At 38.9% G+C, this 24,050-nt stretch overlaps 1 protein-coding gene across 3 annotated transcripts in view; it reads left to right on the top strand.

Annotated features, from left to right (window-relative positions):
- LOC124722038 (pancreatic lipase-related protein 2-like) overlaps positions 1 to 24,050 on the top strand; it is a 132,766-nt gene that overhangs the window by 90,453 nt on the left and 18,263 nt on the right. For all 3 annotated transcript variants that reach the window (XM_047247231.1, XM_047247229.1, XM_047247230.1), the window contains exons 6-7: positions 7,805 to 8,059; positions 23,738 to 23,852. In XM_047247231.1, the coding sequence (XP_047103187.1) occupies positions 7,805 to 8,059; positions 23,738 to 23,852 (370 nt within the window). The remainder of the gene's footprint in view (positions 1 to 7,804; positions 8,060 to 23,737; positions 23,853 to 24,050) is intronic.

The raw sequence follows: 24,050 nt of genomic DNA, 5'->3' as shown, positions 1-24,050 counted from the left end.
GGGCGGGCTGGCAGCAGTGCAGTACGCCCCTATTCAGCCTACAGTTGTCTGACACATTGCGCAGCTACGCGTTTGGCTAGCTGGACTGATACTTGACAAGTTTCAACTTGTCTGCGCCTGGAGCCATGCGCTCGTTGGTGTTTTTCGGCAGTCTACTGCTAATCAGTGCACTGGCGCCTGTCAAATATTCGAGTGTCGTCAAATCGTGCGTGTGTTGGTTGAAGTTTTTGCGTGTTTCTTGTTGGTATTGCGTAGTTTCATGACACTACCATCTAGTGAAACTCCTTGGAAGTACAGTACGTACGCTATTGCTCTATGCATCGCGACGTAGCCCTGTCGAAACCGACGATGAGAGTGCGGCACCAAACACATTCCGCCTGTTGTCGGTACGTCAGACGAAGCCGAGCGTTTATCAATTTAAGAGTGAACGTACAACGCACTGTTGTGTTGACGCGTGGGCTTGGGAATCCATAGGCTTGAATCAGGGAAGTATCGTTTACGGGAAGATAAATGGCGAATATATTCCCTGAAATCAGTTCAAATGCTGGAAGGTGGGTTGTACAGTTATCTAGCAACTGTACGACACTGCTCTGTTCAGGCAAACAACGTTTTTTTTTTTTAAAAAAATTGTCTCTCAAAGAGGATTCAGAATTATGGAAAACAAGTCCTTAATCAATTCTGAAGTCATCCATTCATTAGAATGAGGGAAAAAAAAGAAAAAGGGAAATTTAAAACGTCTTTAAACGCCCTTGGCTTTTTGTACTTGCCAGTAACATGAGTCAACGTGTAGTCAATTGAACACAATAAAGCTGTCAGCTGCCATTAATCTTTACCTGCCGAAGCTGATCTAGGCAACCCCAAAGTAGGCCCATTTTGTCGGCATTGTAGATCTGACGTGCAGTCAAGTTATTGTGTTTAACCAATCTGCAAAAAGGTTCTTTGTGTTCTTCACCTGCATTTTGATCTGCCGATCGAAACTTCCCACCTAGATATGACGAGTTTTGAATCGGTATAGCCAACTGCAAGAAAATGCACATTCAGTTTTTGATAACCCCAAATCATCCCGCAGCAGTTTACCCTTTTCCATTAATCATAGGTCCAGTTACAGGTTTTCCTTGGTACGGAAGCACTTGTAGAAAATTCCATCCTACTGACATAGTTTGGGCTTTCTAAAAGTTTTTCGTGATTCATTGTCATTTACCATAACAAAATGCGAGGAAAACATTTGATGTTGCCCTTTAATTTTTCATGTCATAGATTTTTCAACAGGCAGTTTCATATTTTTACATAATTTTATTTCTATTCTCACCTTTCTCAGTCCGATTAATGTAGTCAAGCTTTTGTTGTATCGTAAGTGTAACGTGATTACGTTTCACTTCCTATTTCTTGTGAGAGGTGGTTGGATGAGAAAACATTCCCACAATACGTAGCGCTCCAATAATTGCGATACGGAACAACACCAATCGTGATTACACTTTAAGACAGCTCTTTTTAATCCTCATAGACAACTGGTGCATGACAGTAGCTGTCCGATACGTGACTGAAACGCTGTTGGCACTGCACGACTCGAAATCGTTGACCACTGCCGAGCATGACCGAATTCCCCCGAACGAGTCCGAAATTTTCTGTGTGTATGAAGTGATGCAGAATTATTTGAACGCGTCGGACTGTCGGATATCGGATAAACGGGCTTTTAATGTACATGTTTTTAGACTCGGAAAACATTGCTTTTGACGAGTTACCACAAAAAATGTCCTTTATGACATTATGGAATGGAAGTAAGCAAAAGTATGCAAACTTTTTTATTTTTCTATCATCTATGTCCGACAATATTCGCATTGCAAACAGAGATTCGTTTAGGCACTTCGGCAGTTTTGTGGTATGCTCCTTCCGTCGTCATATTTTAGGTATACATCGTCGGGAAACTTTTTAAACGCTTTTAACTGCATGTAGTGCGTTTTTTCAAAGTTAAATAACAATGAACTGACTAGGAACCATTTGTTAATGTCCTTGAAAGTTTCATTAACTGATGTTTCTAAGACTATACTTGATTTGCCATTTATTGTAATGTTTGTATCATCCGCAAATAAAACGAACTTGGCATCTGGTAACGTTACTGCTGAAAGATGATTGATATAAACAAGAAAATGTAAATATTTTAAGGTGGAACCATATGGAACGCAACTTGTAAGTAGTTCCTTGTTGGATGATGCCTGATGACGGAATACACATCTCTTTCCTGTTGACCCACTTTGTTTCCTACCAGAGATGATTTGAATCGTTTTGCAGCATTTCTTGTTACTACGTAATATTTTATTTTATTTATAAGGATACTGTAATTGACAGGGACAAATGTGTTCGACAGATCGCAAAATGTACCAGTAGCCTGTAATTTATTCGCTAATGAATCAAGTACATTTTTTTAGTACGTGTAAATATCCCTCTCAATATCAGAACCCTTTAGAAATCGGAACACTGACTTTCACAGTATATTATTTATTGTCAGATGATTAAGGAGCCAGTTGTACATTGCCTTTTCTGAAATTTCTGAAAATGCTGGCAAAACTGAAATTTGATGGAAATTAGACGGTATTTATTTACCTACTTTCTTAAACAAAGGCTTAACTTCAGCAAATTTCAGAAATTCCGGAAATGTTCCTCTGATAAATGACTTGTTACGCAGATAACTTTATATGCTACTAAACTCAGATGCATACCGTTTAATTAACTTTGTTGATGTTTTATCATAACGGTTACAATTTTTTATTTTAAGAATCTTTTGGTGGACTGTTGTAGTGAAGTCATAGTCATATGATAGGTCTCAGGTGTTCCATGACAACATCTACTGAAACTGGCAACCTTATCTTTTCAGTATCTTTTACGAAATGCTTGTTAAAGAGTTCTGCAACACTAGACACGTCTTTTACCAATTTTTCATTTACTCTATCTGCTACTGGCTCCACTTCACCTCTGGTTCTCTTTCACAATAACCGATATTGTCTTTATTCTGTTAATTGATGTGATTATCTTTTTCTCGTAATGCATTTGCTTTGATGTCGCATTACTATCTCTAATACTTTCCAGCATCTCTTGTGATGACCTATAACATCAACATCGGAGCTGTTTCTGAACAACGGAGAAAGTTTCCTTTTTGTCTTATAAAATACCTTTATTCCTTGAGTTATCCATGGCTTCTTTGTAGACTTTGGTCTAATCTTGATTAGTTTTGAGAAAGAGCAGTTTTCAAATAAGGTAAGGACATTATTAATAAAAGTGTTATATTTTTTATGCGCGCTATGAGCACTGTATACATCACTTCAGTTTGTGTCTTTGAGGATTTAGTAGATTCTTTTGTATCCTGTTCAGTACTAACATTTAACAAAACGAAATACATGGCATGGTTTGAGAGGCCATTGACAATAGGTTACGTAATACAATTTTGTTGATTAGACCTTTCTATAAAAATACTATCAATGGCTGTATTGAACAAATGTTACACTAGTTCAGAAGTTTGGAGTATGATTTACATAAGTTTAATGTTACTGTCACTGACCGTCATAAAATCTTACTGGAAATGTTTTTAATAAAATCTACGTTAAAATACCAGCAACCACTATTTCTTTGTTTTTGCTGTTAAATAGGCCACTCGAGCTTCAATGTAATTTACGAACAGATAAAATTACCTGCAGCTGCTCAGCATATACTTGCTGTTATGAAGAATTTAGTATGAAATTCTACGTGTGCTGCACATGCTTCCAAATACTGCTCTGGGCTAAATTTGTAAATGTCTATGTTCTTAAGTTTAGGGCAACCCGTGATGAATCGGTCAACTCTTCGTTTCTCCATTTTTGCTGTATAAAAGTGAGTTGCTGACCTAAACTCAACACATAATATACCCTGTAGGTACGTTGATAATTCTCTCTTTTAATTCGTTTTGTGCATCACTCTCCATGTCTTATACCTCCTGAAATATCCATGTCAAGTACTAATTTTATTTTATTGGTTTCGTTTATTAATATAAATTGTTATGTAGGCATGCTGTTCCCGTTTTGTGTTTACGTTTTTTCCTGTTCACTCCCTTTATATTGATTTGTTGTTCAAAGAGGCAAATTATGTCAATTGTGTTTGATGGCTCTAATTCATCAGTCATTAATTTTCTTCTTATTCCTCCAACATCTTTATGCAATAAATATAATACATTGATCTCAATGACTGAGATAAAATCAGCTGGAAATGGAATGTCTGTTGATTGCTGAAAATTTTTATAGTTTCTTTCTCAAACTTAAAATTTGTTTCAATTCCAGCTTCTCATTAAACTTTATTTCTTTCCTGCTTTCCTATACTAAAAAGGTACTGCTTTTGACACCCGTTACCACTGGTATTTTACCACTCATATGATAATGCCTCCCCTCACTTTACCTTAAGTTTTCTACTATTATACCAACCAATTTACCCTTCCCTTTCCTGTTGAGGTGAAAGCCATGCTTAGCATAATCCTAGCTATTGACAGAATCAGCACGAACCACTACAATATGTGACCCTGCACACAACATAAGCAGCTGTTCCAACTCTAAATTTACTATCCTGAAAGAAGACTTCAAATGAGGTCAGTCATGGCATCTCAGAACACATAAAGTGGTATGTATCGATGCTGATTTAATCTTTACTGGGTAACCCTCTTTATTGTAACCAGGATCTCTGTCAACAATAATGCGCAGCCTACCCTCTACAACTTCGCTGGTGAAGCCTTTGTAAAGTGACCCTAAATCCTTTGTCACTTGTTCCAGACCAGCACCATGTTTAAAAAAACTGGTTACCTAGTATTGTGATACTAGTTCATCCTGCAAAAGTTGTCCTACACTTCTAGCAATAGAGCCACCAAACAACAAACCTTTCTTTTTAATTACTTCCCTGCATTCTTACTTTTCAATTTATTGCTGAAAGTTTGTTGTGTCCTGTCTACATCTACGTCTGCGTGAAGTTCATCGGTTTATAACTGAAGCAACATCTCAAACTTATTTTTCACATTCACCACAAAGCTTTCACACGAAGTTCTAAGCCTTTTCCTTTTGTTGCTTGTTGCCATTCTCCACCTCTCTTTACCCTTCTCCCTCCTTAACCTATCCAGATTGTTCCTAGTCTTGTCTAATTCAGCCTGAAAGGCAGTAACTTTACCCTCCTGTTCCACTATCTTCATATCTCTGCTGCATATCCTAGAAAACCATTGGAGAACCCAATTTACTTCCCGAATTTCCACGCTACTACAGTCACCTCAGTGGAATAAACTACAGCATTCATCACATCATACCTACGAACCAACACTTTTATGACAAGTTAATCACTTTTCCCTCATGATAAAAATAATCATTTAGTGACATTAAATTACCGATAAACAAGAAAACATATTTACAAAACTTTGGCCTAAACACGAGATTTTGAATCATAAAACTAGAAATTTACACCATGTACCAGACATATGTACTAAAATAATGAAGAGATAAATTTTAATTCAACAGTTGCGAAAAAAGAATAATTAAAGTGGATTCTGAAAGTGTACTGAGCCAAAATGTAAAGAAAAATATGACTACAACCCGACTATACAGTCTTTTCGCGTTTTCTGGAATAAAACGTAAAGAAAAGTGAAACCTTTAATATCAAGTTTAAAGAACACCCTAAGACGCTTATTTACTAAGTAACTTGTACAAAACTATTATTACAACATAAAAACTTATATTCATGAGCCCACAAAATTCGCGTGTCTTACCAGTCACAGAGCTGTCAATCGATCACTTCTTCATTGTTTCTAATTACTTGTCAGAATACTCTTACTGATAATTTTACTCTGCAGTTACCAAAGAAATTAGATGACCAGACAAACTAAAGATAAATGACGACACAGATTTTTGATTTACGAACAAATCGGCTATAATTGCCTGTTTCAGAATTTACTGATTGGGACAGTTTAATTCTGTTGTTATTCAGAAATTGCATCATACTGAAGTAAAGAAGCAGCTGGTCTGAGATGTCATCAAGCAGGCAACCAGACTGACGTCCATTGGTAACATTTCCTAAAATTTCGTTGGTTAGAGTGGACAGCATTGCAGGGCCTAAATTTATAATATTACTTACGTAATGCTAAACTAAGAAGAAGATCTCTGGAAGTTACAGAAAGTGTGAAAAAGTAACGAGAAAAGTGGTTCATGTCTGTTCGTTGGTATTCTTTTGATTTGTTTAATGACCAATTCATCTTTACTATTCGTGTTTTGGATACAGCTTGCTTCTAGCATTGTTTGATTAGTTTAGAGTTTTTGGGATGAGTTTGCACTTGTTATGTTCTATATATTATGAAACGTCCCCTTTGAAAAATTAATGTATGACTGTGCTGATAAACCTCTTACATTATTTCATTTTCAAACAGCTGGGCAGAACTGAACGTACTCAGACATCTCTCTCTTTACTTAATCTGATCAACACTAAACTGACACACAATATTTTTAGCGCAACGCAATCTGACTTTCAATAATCTCTGCAAAATAGTGGCCCTGACTGACAATAACCTATACCTTTCATGAATCACTTATCTCACAAAAATCTTCGTTACTCGAACTACTGCAATACAGCGAGCATCAATACTGACAGCTAAATAAAAGATTCTAACTACTGAAGGCACTAACTACTGAGAGGCATTGTTAGCAAATGGAAGATTTTGATAAAGAACAAACAATGTATTTACCTTAGTAGTGTTCAAAAGTCATAATATATATATCAGTTCATGACATCCAGTCTTACAAATTTACTCTTTCTGATGATGGACACACGTCCAGATCATCCGCTCTCAAAACTCTGCCATCTCTCTCCCCACATCCACCACTGCTGGCGGCTCACCTCCAACTGCGCAGCGTTACGTGCTGTTAACAGCCAACTGCCCAACACTACAATAGCAAATTCCAACAATGCAAACCAGCCACAGACTGCACACAGCACAGTCAGTGCTTTTCATATAGAGCGCTACATGGCGTTACCAACATAAAAACCTAAACAGCCTACTTACAACATGAATTAATTTAAGGCACATGTGAAAATAATAACTTTTGTGCTTTTCTTGCTAGATTAAAACTGTATGCCGCACTGGGATTAGAAACTGGAACCTTGAGTTTTGTGAGCAGTGCTTCTAGCAATTGCGATATGGTGGCATTTTATCAATAAGCTGCGCCATTTTGGTATGGCTCCTCTAGTGGTATGTTAAGGTTCGCAGCAAGGGAATTTCAGTGCATTCCGGGACTGCAAGCATGTGGCTGCAAATAAACGAAATATAACTTACGTAACTAATATTATATACCTCCAGGTGATGATTAAAACTTCATTACCGCCCATAGCACAGAAAAATAAATGATTGAACTTTTAAATGAAGGACGCGAAGTTCCAATTAAGATGCCGAAAGGCTTAAAAAGCTACATCTTCTTTTCCTTGGTCCTATGTCGTGCCCTCAAGGGCTCGGCGTGTTAATCTGGATTAGTGAATGTTAGTGGTAGAGGCTGGTCGGATGCCTATGCTACCACTGTGTATATTGTAACAATGATTTTTAAAGAAAGCATTGTGAGGTTTCTTGTAGTTGACATCACCTACAAAATTGCTATTGTGTGTACACGTATGCGCTATGCCACAAGTAAATATGAAACATAAATGACAGGTGATTGTTCGATGAACCTTAGGCAGGTTTGAGTTGTTTGAATACAAAACTCTTGTTTTTATGATAATAAAAAGAAGAATAAAAGTGTGTTTATCATTTATTGAAATGTTTCAGAAGGGACAGTAAATTCGAGCACAGTATGCAGTCATGTGAGAGCATGGTCGCTGTTCTTGGAAACGCTCAACGAGCCCAATTCAGAATGTCAGTTCATTGCCTATCCCTGCTCAGAAGGAGAAGGGCTGCCTTGTTTTCCACCCAAAGAGGCCTGCAAGGATCCTTCCTCATGCGCCATCATGGGGTGGAGAGCTCAGGAGTCTCAAGCTAGAGGCGCTTTGTACTTGGTTACCAGAGACCGCCACCCGTTCTGTGGTGAGTAAGACTTTTCGTCTCATTTATAGAAAACTTTTAAGTATTCTGATGTTATAGAAAACTATTAAGTATTCTGATGATAACAAAGGACAAAATACTATACAGTGGAGACTGAACTAACCGGACTAATTGTTGTCGTAAGTCATTCGGATACCTGAAAATCCTGATAACTGAATTTATAAGCCTAGAAGTCTAGAAAGATAACCTACGTCCCCTACGTATGGTTACCTTATAGATACGTTGTCGTAAGGTTAGTTTTCTAGGGTTAATACGTAATGTTATGTGTTTATTCAAAACTAGAAAAACAAATTAAATTTATTAAAGTCAACAAAAATCAATTTTTGTTATGAGATTATGACACGTTTTCATAGATACGTACATATTTTCTTAGAATCACTAAAATACTGCAGCCTTAGTCATAAGATAATCACATAGGACAGTCAATATAGTTTAATTTTGTTTAAATATTTGGTATTAGTCGTTTGACGGAAACAAGTTTTTCCCTTCATTGCTATTACATCACGATTTCGCTTTAATCGTAGTAAACTCACGGTATCACACCCCGTTTTTCGAACCATTTGAAAGCTGTTTGCACGGCTTGAAATGCTTCCGCATGAGATGGTCCTGCATAACATTCTGGATCTACGTTTCCTTCTGTTTCACCTTCTTGCATTCAGGGGCGGTGGCAAGGGGGGGGGGAGCTATGGGGGCTACAGCCCCCCCACCTCCAATAGAGTATCATATTACACTGGATAAAATGACTTCAGAAATCAGCGAATATATTACTTCAACAGATTCAATAATTTTTTATAATTATGTAGCAATATAGATTGCAATGTATTTCAAACACATTTTAACACAAGAATAAGAGCGACAAATTACTTCCTATCTAAACAAATAAATATCATTTAACTTAAATGGGTGTCTTATTATTTATTAATATACATTGGACGTATAGTAATGTACGAATACCACTTACAATAATCAAGAAAGCTAAACATGCCGCGTATGCCTATCAACACTTAAATTGCTGACCCCCAGACAAAAACTTCGAAATCGCCGAACATTTGGGTCAAATCGTATTATTTACCAGGGAACACACATTCTTTAGACACGTTTTTACCCTGAACTCCCAAACCAAAAACTACTGTAAGCAACACCAAATTTTACCAATTTGTCGGTGGAGGACCCCAACTCCCCTCTCCTTTTGTTACGCGATATTTCATTTCCCCAAACCCCCCTCCCCCCCCCACCCCCGCCATTAGCCACCCCTTTGACAGACTTCTAAAACCGACCCTGCTTGTATTTCCTGCTATTCGTTAGCCGCGCGGGGTGCCGGCGGGTAGTGCATGGAATAGACAATACAGAAACACTTGCTCGCGATTGACAATCCGGATAATTGCGAATTGAGGCCCGGATAACCGAGTTACCACTGTATACACAAAAGAAGCAGGCAAATAAGGGATAGGTTGCAGGTATTGTGTAAATAATGATAATTTTTTCTATTAAGAGTAACTTAAAACATTTGTTTCGAATACTGTAATAAAAGTAAGTACCTCTTTTAGAAATTATTATAACGAACTCTTCTTATTCTGGCTAACCTTTTAAGTCTTTCGGAGATTATTCGCAATGACTTGCTACTTATATAAGAAGTCTGTCTGTGAATTAGTTTGACATGGTTTAGCACCCTAGTTAATAACAACAATGTAAAAGAAAGTACAGCGTTCACTAAATCTACGTTTCCCTTATACAAAGTTGTCAAAATAAAACTTCCTGGAGATATTTCGTGCATCTTGCGATAGGCAAGCAAACTTACATGATCCGCTCCAGATGTGGATGATGTAAATTGAGTTGCAAGCCTTGAGGTTCATGACATATTTTCCAAGCCAATTTTATTTTTTCCGCCCTGTCACTCTTCCAGCAGTCTACTGGTAGGATCATACTGTCCTACACGTGCCTTTTTCAACAGCTTTACAACAGAAATGAATAATATGAAACCCCTCATATTTTCAAATTTAAGCCGAAAATGTTACAAAACATTTTATTCCGCACAGTAGTTCTTCTCAGTAGAATAGAGCCTTTCGATACATTGTATTACCCATTCGTTTATGACGGCAAAAAGCAATAGGAAACTACAGTCATTTTTATTCCTGCGTACACGTAGCTCTACGGTATGGCTTAATGAAGATGGTGTCCTCTTGAGTAAAATATTCTAGAGGTAAAATAATCCCCCATTGGGATCTTTGGAAACTGCCATTCTAAAGATCGAAGCGTGGAATGTTAGATCCCTTAATCACGTAGGTGGGTCAGAGAATTTAAAAACGGAAACGGAGAGGTTTAAGTTGGATACAATGGGAATTAGAGAAGTGTGGTGGCAGGAGTAACAGGTCAGGTCAGTACAGGTTTATCAACAAAAATTCAAACGAGGTTAATGCAGGAATAGGAGTAATGATGGATAAGAAAATACGAATGCGGATAAGCCATTATGAACAGCACAGTAAATGCCTTATCATATCCAAGACAGACGGGGAGCCAACACCAACCACAGTACTATAAGTTCATATGCCAACTAATTGTGCAAGTGCTGAAGAGACTGAAGAAATGTATGCTGAGATAAAAGAAATTATTCTGATAGATCAGACCGAAGAAAACTTAACAGAGATAGATGACTGGAATTCAGTAGTAGGAAAAGCCAGAGAATGAAAAATAGTAGAAGAACATACACTGGGAAGAAAGGGATGAAAGAGGAAACTGTCTGGTAGACTTTTGGATATACGAGTATAATCATGGTTATCATTTGGTTTAAGAATCACGAAAGAAGGAAGAGGCATAGGGGCGGTGGAATATTTCAGATTAATTACAGAATGTTAAGACAGAGATTTAGGAACCAGATTTATAAAAAATGTAAGACGTATCCTGCTCCAAACGTGGACTCTAACCATAATTTATTGATCAGGAATTGCAGATTAAAATTGAAGAAACAGCAAAAAGGTGAAAATTAAGGCGATAGGGTATAGATAAATTGAAGAAACCAGAGTTTGTTGAGAGTTTCAAAACTGCACTAGGTAACGTTTGCCTGAAAAGGGGGAAAGGAATACATTAGAAGACGAATGGATAGCTTCGAGGGGTAAAATAGTGAAGACAGCAGAGGATTACGTTGGTAGAAATACTAGGCCTAATAGCAGCTCTGGATACATGGAAGGTATCGAAGTTAATTGACGAAAGGAGAAACTATAAACATGTGGCAAATGAAGCAGGCGAATGTGAATACAGACGTCTAAAGAATAAGACTGACAGACAGTGCAATGTGGCTAAGCAAGAATGGCAAGAGGACAAATACAAAGCTGAAGAAGCAGGGTAAAGATAGAAGCTGTCTAGAGGAAAATTAAACTAAGCTTTGAAGTAAAGAGAAGCAGTTGAACGAATATCAAGAGTTTGCATTTCAAAGAAAGCTAGCCGCACACTTGGTTGACTGCATGCAGTATACGAGGGCTATTCGGAAAGTAAGGAACGATAGGTCGCGAAATGGAAACCACAGTGAAAATCAACACTGTTTTATTTGCAACAGTTAGTTACAGCTTCCAGCTACTTATCTCCATAGTGTCCGATCCGACTTAGACTTTGTCGTAGCGTTGTACCAACTTTCCAATACTGGCGTTATAGAAGGCAGCCGCCAGTGCTTCCCGCCAATCCTCTACGCTGGCCTACAGCTCGTTGTCTGTACCAAAATGTCGTCTTCATAGCCAGCGGTTCATGTGAGCAGAGGTGAAACTCAGAGGGAGACAATTACGGGCTGTATTGCGGGTAATCAAACATTTCCAACTGAAAACGATGCAGGAGTATTACATTGCCCCTGCAGAATGCGGCTGTGAGTTGTCTTGGAGAAGGAAGCGCACGACAGTTATCTAATGTTGGCTGCATAGCTTCAGGCGAAATTTCTCACCAGGGCCTCGTACTTGGCGCGATACACTATTGTTCTAGGTATCTTTATGTGCTCCATGTGTGTTCAGAACTAAAAAGAACGACGTAATGCGATCGATGGGCATACTAGAGACACTGCCTAACACACCTGTGCAAAACTTCATCGGATTTTCACTGTGGTTTCTATTTCGCGACCGATCCTTCCCTATTTTCCGAGTAACCCTCGTAATGAGCCAATCGTGATCAAACACGTTGACACACATTGTTCACCATATCCTATTACATACACTCTAGCTATGAAAAGGGATATTTAGAGTTTAAATTGTACAGTGGTTTTACATTCAATGTTTTTCTATTTTTTTCATGTTTAATATTTTAAAATATTTTCACACGTACATTATACAATAATACTCTAGATATAATAAAGTTTACATTCCAAAGAAAGTTAGATGCATACTTTGTTGACTGTGGACATTTACACAATGTTTTTACATTTTCACACATACACTGAAACGAGTTACAAAATCACATTATACAACTGTTTCACACATACACCATAAAATCACATTAAAAGTGAGAAAAATACGTTAACCAGTATCACTATTCTCGAAATCGACTGTGTGCACATTTTTCACTCTGCCACGATAAATCTTGCACGTAATGCTGCTGCGAGAAACTCAAGTTCACCATAACTGATAGCTGAGAACGTTGACGACAGATATATGTTGCAGTGCTTCAGATAACTCAACCTGTCACTTCAAATTCGCCGTTGATGCTTCTTGCTCTCACGATTGGATGCTAACTTTCCTATCTCAACAACAAACGTCTTTCGATGCGTATTGCACTTCCACCATCCCCAGATGCAACATGGAAGCAGAAGAATGCATGTTTTCTTGCTGTAAACAAACTGTGCTGGTTTATTTCTGACAAAACCCAGTGAGCTTTTTGGTATCCATCATTAGACACAGCAGGATTAAGGTCTGAAATTAAGAGTAATATAATATCGCGTTGATGTCTTATCACTGAATAGTTATAAGAGATTGTATACATTTGTATTTAACGATCTTTTACATAGTGATCCACTGCATTTGTTGTGGATAATAGCAATAAATGTGAAAATTAATTCATCTTAAAATGTTCACTCAATTATTTTATCTAAAATAATGTTTTTTAGCTAAATAAATGTAGAATTATGTGTAACTAAAAATATTATTACTAGCAGAGCCTCAGGAGCGTCATGAAATTTATACCATATTTATCAGCGGCCTCCCTCAGTGAAAAACCAGCTGTTACTTGTTTTGGCACTTCACTATATGTTTCTTTTGGCGTTGTGCCTCTGATTGTCTTCTTTTTGTAATCTCTTCTGTTGCCTTCACATGGAAAATATATAAGAAAAAGCTGCACGTGACACTGAACAGGTTGTTAGACCATAACTTAATTTAACTCATTAATAACTAATATTGTTATAGTGGCCAGCATGAACATAGACGGCTGAAGATCATTCCATCTTTGTACAGTGCTGCAGGTTTCTACAAATGTCAAGTTCACGTCTAAAAATTAAAAAAAAAAGTAGTAAAGAATACTACTTGACAAAATGCACAAGGTAATGTACTTATAAACTGCGAAACTTACTTTGTTACCACAATGAAATACTAAAAACACTCTGGATTACAACTGTGATGAAAACGTTACTTTTTACTTCATCAAGGATAAAACATTATAGTGCCTCGCGGTATCGTAAGCTATCAAGTATCATACAAAATATGAAAGAATATGAAGAGTTTCATTCCTACAGTTTTCTAATATGTTGGTTATATTGTCGTCGCTGACTGACTTAGGTTTGTGTTAACCAAGAGTAAACTTCTAGAGAGAAAATGTTTCCAAAAGCACTGAAATTATTTTTGAAACTCAAAGAGCGTTTTTAATTTAGTCTACAAGCCGTAATTAATGTTTTATTTCCGGTGTTTCTGCTCGCTTGTGCTCTTCACTTAAGAAGGCATGTATGCTGTGTTAGGTCTAGTAAAGTACTTTATGCGTTTCCGCTCACAAGGCAAGGAGGGCAATGTGATAAGATGAAATACGAATCTGAACAAACCTGATACAGTTTTTTTAGAAAAAACTGCCGCTGTTAATAAATGGAGAACTGACATTCTCATTTTAAAAGGAGTAATCTAATTTCCACCACTCGTGACAGATGTATCGTACATCCAAGGGATAACTAAAATAAAGAGAGACAAAAATCGAGTATGGTCTTCACATAACCTTCGCTTACCCAGACTGGAGCATCTTCTGATTCCGTGTCAAGTTCGCTGTCGCTTGTTTCGGCCGTGTGTACCGTCATAGATTCAACTGTGCTGTCTCTTAGGCCCTGGCTCCAGATATCAGGTTCTTGCAATGCTTCCGCGTGTTTTACGCACCTCACACAGTGTTGCTGAGTTACTTTGTGTGGTGCGTCGTGTGTTACCTGCTTGAAATCTGCAAGTTTGAAGGTAGTGTTTTTTCGCCATTTCTCGTTTAACTTTATCCCAGATCAGCAACATGTTACTGGGGAAAAAAAAGGTTCAAATGGCTCTGAGCGCTATGGGACTTAAATTCTAAGGTCATCAGTCCCCTAGAACTTAGAACTACTTAAACCTAACTAACCTAAGGACACCACACACATCCATGCCCGAGGCAGGATTCGAACCTGCGACCGTAGCGGTCACGCGGTTCCAGACTGTAGCGCCTATAACCGCACGGCCACCGCGGCCGGCTGTTACTGGAAAAGAAAGGTGGTAGGTGTACCATTTGGTGTCCCATTTCATTAACAGTAGATCCAATTCGTTATGTCTTTTTGGTACCACGTATTTCTTCCTTCGATAGAAGGTCAGCCTTGGTTTCATCGACTGAAAATGAAACATTCTTTCTGTTCACCAAGTCCATTTTGTCTGCCTTGCGCCAGTTTGAACGAGGCAGCTTTTCTATTTAAATGGAATGATAGCTGGCATTATTCATTGCGATAACAAAACTTCTTACAGCACACACAAGAGCCGAATAAACGAATTCTTAAAAACATCTCCATTCATGTCTGAATGATAATCGGATTGGCAAGATTTTTTACTACCACGAAAAACAAGTTTGGCCTCTGGTCTGAAGCCTGTGTCCAATGAACCAGCATGGGCGATGATTAGTCGGCCATCTCTACCAGTAGGCACTTTCAAACCATCGTTTCGTTTGAAGTCGTGCCAAATTTACTTATCGATATGATTTCGTGAAACCCTAGTTTCATAAACTGTACTACTGGCCTGTTGTCCTCAGCACGTCATAAATGCAAAGTACTCAAAAACTTCGCTCTTGCTGCAGCAGTTTCTCTGCGTTTCATTAAAAACTTCCGTCCATCATTACACTCTCTGAATCGAAAAGCAAGTGAACGGAGCAGACAAAGAGCGGAGGTCTCTGAGTCCCAATAATTAATTTTTTTATTGAAATCACTTCGCATTTTTCTAGCCGTCGCACACACTCCTTTGTCATAGTAAACAAGTACAGTTCTACGCACGAGCTTATTGTGAAAATCGTCAAATTCTGTGGATTTTTCTTCTCCTTCATATCTATTTCTTTGCGAATCAAGATATGTGTTCACGTCTGCCCATATTACAGCCCTTTTAATGCTGCCTACAGTCAACTCAGAAATACCATAGGCTTTTGCTTTCAGTTATGGATTCGCGCAGAATTTATGATGTATCTGGCTGCTTCACTGTTGGCCAGGTTAGATAAGCTTCAGTACGTTCGAAACGGCAATTTTAGATTTTTTTGGAATATCCTGCCGTCCCTTTACACACACCGACCATTGTTGCACTACCCGTAGGCCCTTTCCTCTCCATTTCGTTCACTCGAAAATACAAGTCAATGCGCATTTCGACAGGGGACTGAAACCACACGAGAACACAGGATATCACACAGGCACACCGAACATTCAGCTGGCGGGGATCCACTTCACTGCTACAACTTATGGGAATAAAGCTGTGAAACGGGCGAATCATAGCCCTCCGCGCCTGGAGACTGCATGCAGTGGGTGTGACCTTGAGCAGTCTATTTTCTTGACGGCCATTGTACATTAGTATATATGAAATGGTCAACATTGCCTCGTTGTTCAGCATACCATTAATTGCCCAAAAACTCAAGTCAGTCTTTGGTCTATTGCGGATCTTTAGACAGGCGACGACCGCTGCTCTGAATTTCGTCATTATCAGATGTTTGTTTGAGGGGCTTCTGGCAGATTCTGCGACACTGAATGAAAAAAAAAAAAACATCCCTGAGTTACAACATGCAATCACTAGGTGAAAAATGTTAGACTGATAATATAGTAATATACTAATAATTTGCCGTGGAAAGCTGTAAATAGCTTTTATTTCCAATTTTTCTCTGCCAAATCAGCAAGTCAATACTTTCGCAATCTCCAAGCACATAGTATTTCACCGATTCAGCAAATTGGGCTTGTTTCAACAAGCAATAACGCTTTGTCAATGAGTTCATACTCGCCGATGCCTTACACGGCACGTCATATTTTGCTAAATCAAATGCATTGACGAGAAGCGTAATTTTATTTGATAGTGAAATTAATGACAGCTTAGTGCACGAGCTCGCATGTTTACACTGACACTTGTGCCGGCCTCTTCAGGTACCAAAAAGCCATATCACTCTATATCACCTGTGAGCAATCACTGTTGTGGATCGGATACTTATTTTATGCTAGGCTTTTAATCACAGCATTTTCTTTATTTTTGCCAGTCGTCGTAAACTTGAAGCAATAATCGATGGTTCTCGAATTTCGTCTTCAGTGTGATTGATTTCATTATCATGGTAATTATTAGCCACTGCTTTCAAATCTAACAAGAAATCTAATCGCTACGCCAATGCATTTTGGTTATTCCGTTGGATATTGATGCTATCTGCAGGTGATTTGTTGGATAATGTCTTCCAATTGTGAACGTTATCTGCGTCATCGTAGTCATCATCTTCTTCATCATGGTCATCATCTTCATCATCATCACCATCATCATCATCTTCCTCACTATAATAATCTCCTTCTGCTTTTCCTCCAGTATCTCCACCTTCTACTTTAATCATTAAGTCACGAGGTGTGGTCTCTCATACAGTATGAAAAGTTTCGAGCTCGCTCTCCAAGGCCAGTTCTGTCGGAATGCTTCCATATCCTCACTAAACCTCCTTAAATCACTAACGACACTATGTTTTATTCTCAGCTACGTTATCAGAGATAATGGTCTCCTAAAGATTGGCAACTACTGATTTACAGGGTGACCACTACTACCTTGCTTATCGCTGGGTGGGACAATGGTGGTCAGTTTAAATGGTGTCCACCGTTACGGACGGAAAATGATTATGTGCAAATAATTATATTTTGCCTATGAGCGAATTTTAAAAATATTGTATCAGAAAGTAACAAAAAAGGATTTCATCCCTGAAAATATTTCAAAGCGTGATAAATCGCAATGTAATGTTGCCACATCAGCATTTATTGACATGGAGACTCCGTAATACCATAAGAAGCAGCACAACATCCGAAAAAATAGCAGTGACTCTCTTTTCTTATGCATAACATCAGCAATATGTTGCGTTTATTTACGCTCATGGTCAATTTCATTTCCCTACAATGTTCTGGTGTTGCTTTCTTCCTACAGGTTATAGCTGCAGAACTTCAGGAAATTCTTTCCTATTATCATTAAATACGAACACTGTGTTTTGTACATCGTGATTATATCTTATCTATACACACAGAGTATGATATTTGATAAGCCCAGACGTGACCGAAAGAACAGATGCCATCTTCATATCGTTAAGGCTAACCGGCTGATGACCTTCTTCAGTGCGGAAGCACACGAATTGCCTGAACTCTTACGGGACTCGGTGGATTGTCTGTCGTGAATAATTAGTATAATGGCAGGGGCACTACGAATGTAGTGTGTGGACTATAAATGGAGAATGTGGGTCTCACGGGTAGGGTGCCGGCGATAAGTCCAGCAGTGGCTCAGATGGTCGCCGGCACGGTGGCTCAGCGTGTTCGGTCAGAGGGTTAGCTGCCCTCTGTAATAATAATAATAATAATAATAAATCTGAGTTAATCGATCAACAACGAACTTAAAAAGATGTCTTACGACGTCCGCCCCGAGCAGTTGCAACGAACAAAAGCGAACACAATGCCATGTAAGCAGGAGCCGGCTGGGGTGACCGTGCGGTTCTAGGCGCTACAGACTGGAGCCGAGCGACCACTGCGGTCGCAGGTTCGAATCCTGCCTCGGGCATGGATGTGTGTGATGTCCTTAGGTTAGTTAGGTTTAATTAGTTCCAAGTTCTAGGCGACTGATGACCTCAGAAGTTAAGTCGCATAGTGCTCAGAGCCATTTTGTAAGCAGGAGATCCCGGGTTCGAGTCCCGGTCGGGGCACACATTTTCAACTGTCCCCGTTGGTGTATATCAATGGCTATCAGCAGTTAATGGTATTGATTTAATTGTAATTTCATTATACATTTCGTTCTGATCTTATGATGACTTAAGTAGATAGTAAATGACAGCATCATCTGTAAACAGTCTAAGAGGGCTGCTCAGATTGTTTCCTAAATCGTTTATATACTTTAGTAACAGCTGTGAGTCCATAATACTTCCTTAGAAAACCACAAATTCACTTCCCTTTCTCTAGACGACTTTCTTTCTCTCATTACGAACTGTGACCTTTCCGACAGAAAATCACAAATCAGTTCAATTCGCGCGTGGTGTGTAGGACAAATGACTTGCTTGTACGCTTCTGTGTGAGCTGTTATTTGCCTAATTTTATCTGGACGATCTCTATGGGACAGACATTTAGGGTGCATAAGAATACTGGTAGCTTTTGCCCTGAAAGACGATTCTTAATGTTTTGTAAGCAGACGTAGGACGCTTTTTCCTTGTGTATGCTAATTACAATTCTTCAGTATTTTAGATTATGTGAGAGTTAGGTTCCGCTTGATTATGCAAACAACAAAATTTTTCTCGTTATCAAACGTTTCAGCATATGTTTGGTCTGTAAAATACAAGCCGGTCGCGGTGGTCTCGCGGTTCTAGGCGCTCAGTCCGGAACCGCGCGACTGCTACGGTCGCAGGTTCGAATCCTGCCTCGGGCATGGATGTGTGTGGTGTCCTTAGGTTAGTTAGGTTTAAGTAGTTCTAAGTTCTAGGGGACTGATGACCATAGATGTTAAGTCCCATAGTGCTCAGAGCCATTTCAACCATTTGTAAAATACAAGATGATGTACAAAATAATTATTGAACGAAATGTTTAGTGCATAAGCGATTTTGAGTAAGAAAAAACCATTCATGACTGAAAATGAAAGATCTAAAACTATGAAATATAATTACAACAGTTTTCTTCAGAGGAAAACAGTGAGAAACTTGTCATTTCTATCCATTAATACGATTAAAATGACTGATGATTTTCAGGAATCTCAAGAGCGACGAGTAACAGTATCAACAGTAAGAAAGCGCTATTTATGATAGGTACGACGATTCCTGAGTTTAACTGAAATAAAAAACGGTTCCTTCAATATGAAAAATATCTCTACGAGGTACCGGCCGGTACTGTTGGTCACTACATTAAATGTTGTCCTTTTTCGCAAATGTAAAATCATGAGCTCTACTCTAGTACGGTACTCAGAACCATATTTGACAATAAATATTGATTTTAAACAAGGTGATCTTATGTGTTGTCGAGTGTAGGAAACATCACTCTGCAACATTGTTTGTTCACAAGTGCGAAAAATATCTGAATTGTTCGAATCCTTCCCAATCTATATTTTTCAAAACAAAGTATCACAGGCAAGCCTGTATTGTGGAATATTTTATATTGCTATTTTAGTGGACCCATCAAAGGGAGATCTTAGACGTGTCGTATTCCGTCATGCGTGTAAAAACATATATTCAATCACTGGCGTAAACCTTGGGTGTCTGTAGCTGAACATTTTACGTGAGAAATACTTTGTTAGAAGATGCTGCCGCACTATACGGTCAACGGAAGTACGAATATTTGATCAGCTGTCAACCTCTGGATATTACCCACCTCCAATCTGCTAAAAGTCCTGCGTTGCATTTCGTTCAGTAAACGATCCCTCGAGCCCATTTACCCAGCAATGTTCTCTCTCTTTCTCTCTTAGCAACACGTAAGAAGTGCCATCTCACTTGTACATATGGCCTGATATAATGTCAAAGCTGCTGCACAGGCATACGCAAAGATCGTAGGTCTGTACAACCACAATAAGTAGCCGGTTCCTGCAGATTGGAATCTCTTTGGTTTCTTACTTATATTTACTTCTCATTTAAAGCTTGTTTTCATGACACAGAACATATTCTTAGCACACCAGTAGTTTATTATGGATAGAATTTTGCGCTGTTTGTTGCAAAACACTCTAAAGATGTTTGTCTCTGTTTTACATTAAGACTGAATTTTCCTACTATCAGATGAAAGACAGACTGATGAAATAATGACAGTGACATAGTGGGCTTTGTGGGGGGATTGCCACAAAAAGGTATCTCGTCGCACCTGAAAAGTGGTGGTTTTGATAATACTCTTTACATTACCTCTGTTATGCCGCACTTTAGATTTCGGATGATGCAAGGTGTGAAACTGCCTTAGTTTATGCTGTCTGATGTAATCAAATGTTTACACGTTAATTAAGGTTGCGATAATTAAAACATCCAGTCGAAACCCCGGAGATAATCTTTCAAGAAAATGCAGAAAATTACTGTTTCATGTAGGCATCTGTCATATTTATATACTCATGTGCAGAAAAAGTAGAACACTTTGAACGACTAGAGGTAGGACGTTCATATTCACAGGAAATTTACATTAGTATGTTCTGCAGAAAGGATTAGCATTTGAAACATGTGGGTCTGCATGCTCAAGGTCAACATCAATATCGCGGCGTTAACCATCTATCGGTAAAGTGTGCCTGCGGCTCTCGTTGTTGCTATAAACCGAAGGTAATGGATCAGATTGATCTGAGAAGACATGCAGGATGCCTCGCAGACGTATGCGCGAATCGTATCGTCAAATTAGTGAGTTTGAAAGAGGGAGCATTATTGGCACGTGAGAACGTGGTGCATCCATTCGGGAAACTGCTGGTAGTGTGGGACGAAGTGTTTCGGCGGGGCAACGGGTGGGTGCCGACTGGTTCACGGAAGGCCGTAAAACACGACGAGATGGGTCAGGTCGCACCACCCAGACCACCCCACGAGAAGATCGACACCATATCCGAAAGGCATTGGAGGACAGATCTGCGTCCTCCTCGCCTGTGGCGCAACAATGGAACACATCGTAGGTTATCAGGGTTGACAGTCCGTCGCCGTTTATTACGTCATGGGTTACGTGCGCGTCGTCCACTTCTCCGGCTACCCTTTACGAATGTGCAGAAAGGCGGCAGTGATGTACTGAACGACGTCACTGGGGACAGGAGTGGCATCAGATAGTGTTTTCGGACGATCCAGGTTCTGTTTATTTGAAATGATGCCGCATTTTGGTTCGCCGCAGACAGGGGGAGCGGCATCACAGTGACTACACTTGCACAAGACATACAGCGCCAACTCAAAGCCTTATGGTGTGGGGTGCTGCCACAAATCGATGCGTTCCTACGTGAATGACTTCCCACGACCGGTAGCTATAAGCCAGATGCCATTTTTCAGCAAGACAATGCACGACTAAATGTTGCTGCGTGAACACGTGCCTTATTGGTGTCACAGGATGTCAGCGTTTTGCCCGGGGCTGCCAGATCACCAGACTTGTGGTCAATTCGTAAATGTATGGGATATGGCAAAACGATGGGTGCAGTGCTGTGACCCACAGATGAAATTTGGAACCAGGTGAATGAAGCATGGATGTCTATACCACAGGACGTCATTCACGCCTTAGACGCATCGATGACGCCGCGCATGAAACAAATTATGAGGGCCCATGGTGGACCCTGTGCCTACTAGGCAACAGGACACATGCTGAACTGAAGTGATTTAAATGTTATCCTTTCTGCAGAACATACTAATGTACGTGTCTTGTGAATATGAACGTCCTATCTCTAGTCGTTTAAGATGTTCTGTTTCTTCTGACCACGAGTGTATTTCAGATAAAATTTAGTTATAGTTGAAGAACTCGGCTGTAAGAGTGGTAAGGGACAAGTCCGTTGTTTTGAGAAATTACACGGTAAATTTTCAATAAAATCTCATAAATACGTTATTTCAAGTACATGCAATGTATATTTACAGTAAAGACATATTTTTAAAAGGGTGAATTCTACCTAAAATTTTATTCTGAAATATCCATCAATGGGTATTTAAAAATGTTTACTTGCTAACTGAGTGCAGTTAACATGGGTTGGCATTGGCTTACCACTGTTTACTTGCTGGGCGCATTAACAAAACATTGCTGCGAGGCCCCCTCCAAAATATAAATTTAAAAAGTCCGAATTGTTTCAGCTTTCTATGTTAAGATTGCCATTAACGTTGTTCAAATGTTAAGCACGACCCTTAACATTTCTATGATCTCTATGTCAAGTAAATTCATGTAAACTACGGTAAGGGACACAATATTGTTACTCGCTAACATAAATATTCACGTTTACTGATCGGAAATAACTTCTGAAATATATTTTCGTCCCGAACATATTCCGGATCTTAGCCACATCATCCTCATATCGTAAGAATTGTCGCTGAAAAGTATTTTCCTAGCACGAACACTGCACACATTACTACTTCCTGCAGTTCTGGCCCTTACCACTGTTTACATCCACACGTCCTGACGAAGTTGCCATTAGCGAGAATCTGAAACTGGAGATAGAGCTGCCATATGTCAGTTTATCGTGGAACTATCAACTATGTGAATGAAACACATCACTTAACCATGTTCTGTATACAATAACTCTATTTTTAATCGACCATCCCCTTCCGTTGTTTACAGCCAAGGTCTTCATTTACTTTTAAATATTTTCATGAAGCTCCCAGAAAATAGACCCAGTTCAATTAAATTACTATAGATGGAGATTCTACTTCTAAAGAACCATAATGTGCTAGTGGGACCCCGTCATTAAAGTAAATGTTTTATTTGTATCTGAAATTCTTCGTCGATTAAAATTTATATTGTTTAAAAAAGAGTCATAACTCAAATTCATGGTGTTTACAGCCTTACGGGTAAATAAGAGCATTCCAAGAAACATCAGGATGAATAAGTGGTAGGAACTGAGAGGTGATGTGGCACGTACGAGTCATGTCTGTGCTTCCATGTTGTTATATGCAAGTTGCCGACATCGCATTTCTGGACACCATATGGAACATATTATAAATCTGAGGTTTTGTAATGACAGCTGTGAAGTGTGTTTACGTGATATAATAAATCACAAAAATGACATATTTAAATTTAATCTGCTACGTTATCTGAAACTTAATTTCTGCAACATTAAGGAGAATGTTTGAGGACCATCTCCAGGTATCGAAAATGAGCAGAAGTTAAGTATCATTTGTCTCCTCTTTGAATACATGGACTGTGAGCTCTCCGAGTGAAACCTATAAACTAATCAAATAAAAAAAGTAGAAATACCACTCATTTATTCGGTTTATTTATTTTTGCAAAGCCTCTGACTTGCGTATGATCGTTTTTGTACAGCGCTATTGGGGTAACAAAATATATGACGTTCATGTAAATTTAAACTACAATAACTTAGTTGTCTAAATACTATGATTATTTTCCAGGTAAACAACTTCGAGCGTCCGTAAATCTAGCAGATGGGAGACTACGATCTCATGCAGGGCTGAGCCTAATAGTTCATCATGGATCTTCGGCGACTACATTTGAGCTTAACAGTGGGTAAGTAAAATATTGTTTGTAGTCGACAGCAGTCAGCTAACGTTGTATAAGAATAATATTTTATGTCATCTGTAATAGTTTTTGGGACGTGATGTACGCATTTAGACTAATGAGCCAAACTACAATCACCACCGCCCATAGCGAGACTGAATGCTCCCTGGTGACGTGACGCCTTAGAGAAAGTATATCAGTGGAGCA

The sequence above is a fragment of the Schistocerca piceifrons genome, chromosome X (assembly GCF_021461385.2).
Source record: "Schistocerca piceifrons isolate TAMUIC-IGC-003096 chromosome X, iqSchPice1.1, whole genome shotgun sequence".
Classification (NCBI taxonomy): Eukaryota; Metazoa; Arthropoda; class Insecta; order Orthoptera; family Acrididae; genus Schistocerca; species Schistocerca piceifrons.
Note: the sequence above shows the minus strand (reverse complement) of the source record. Positions and strands in the feature narration are given on the sequence as shown.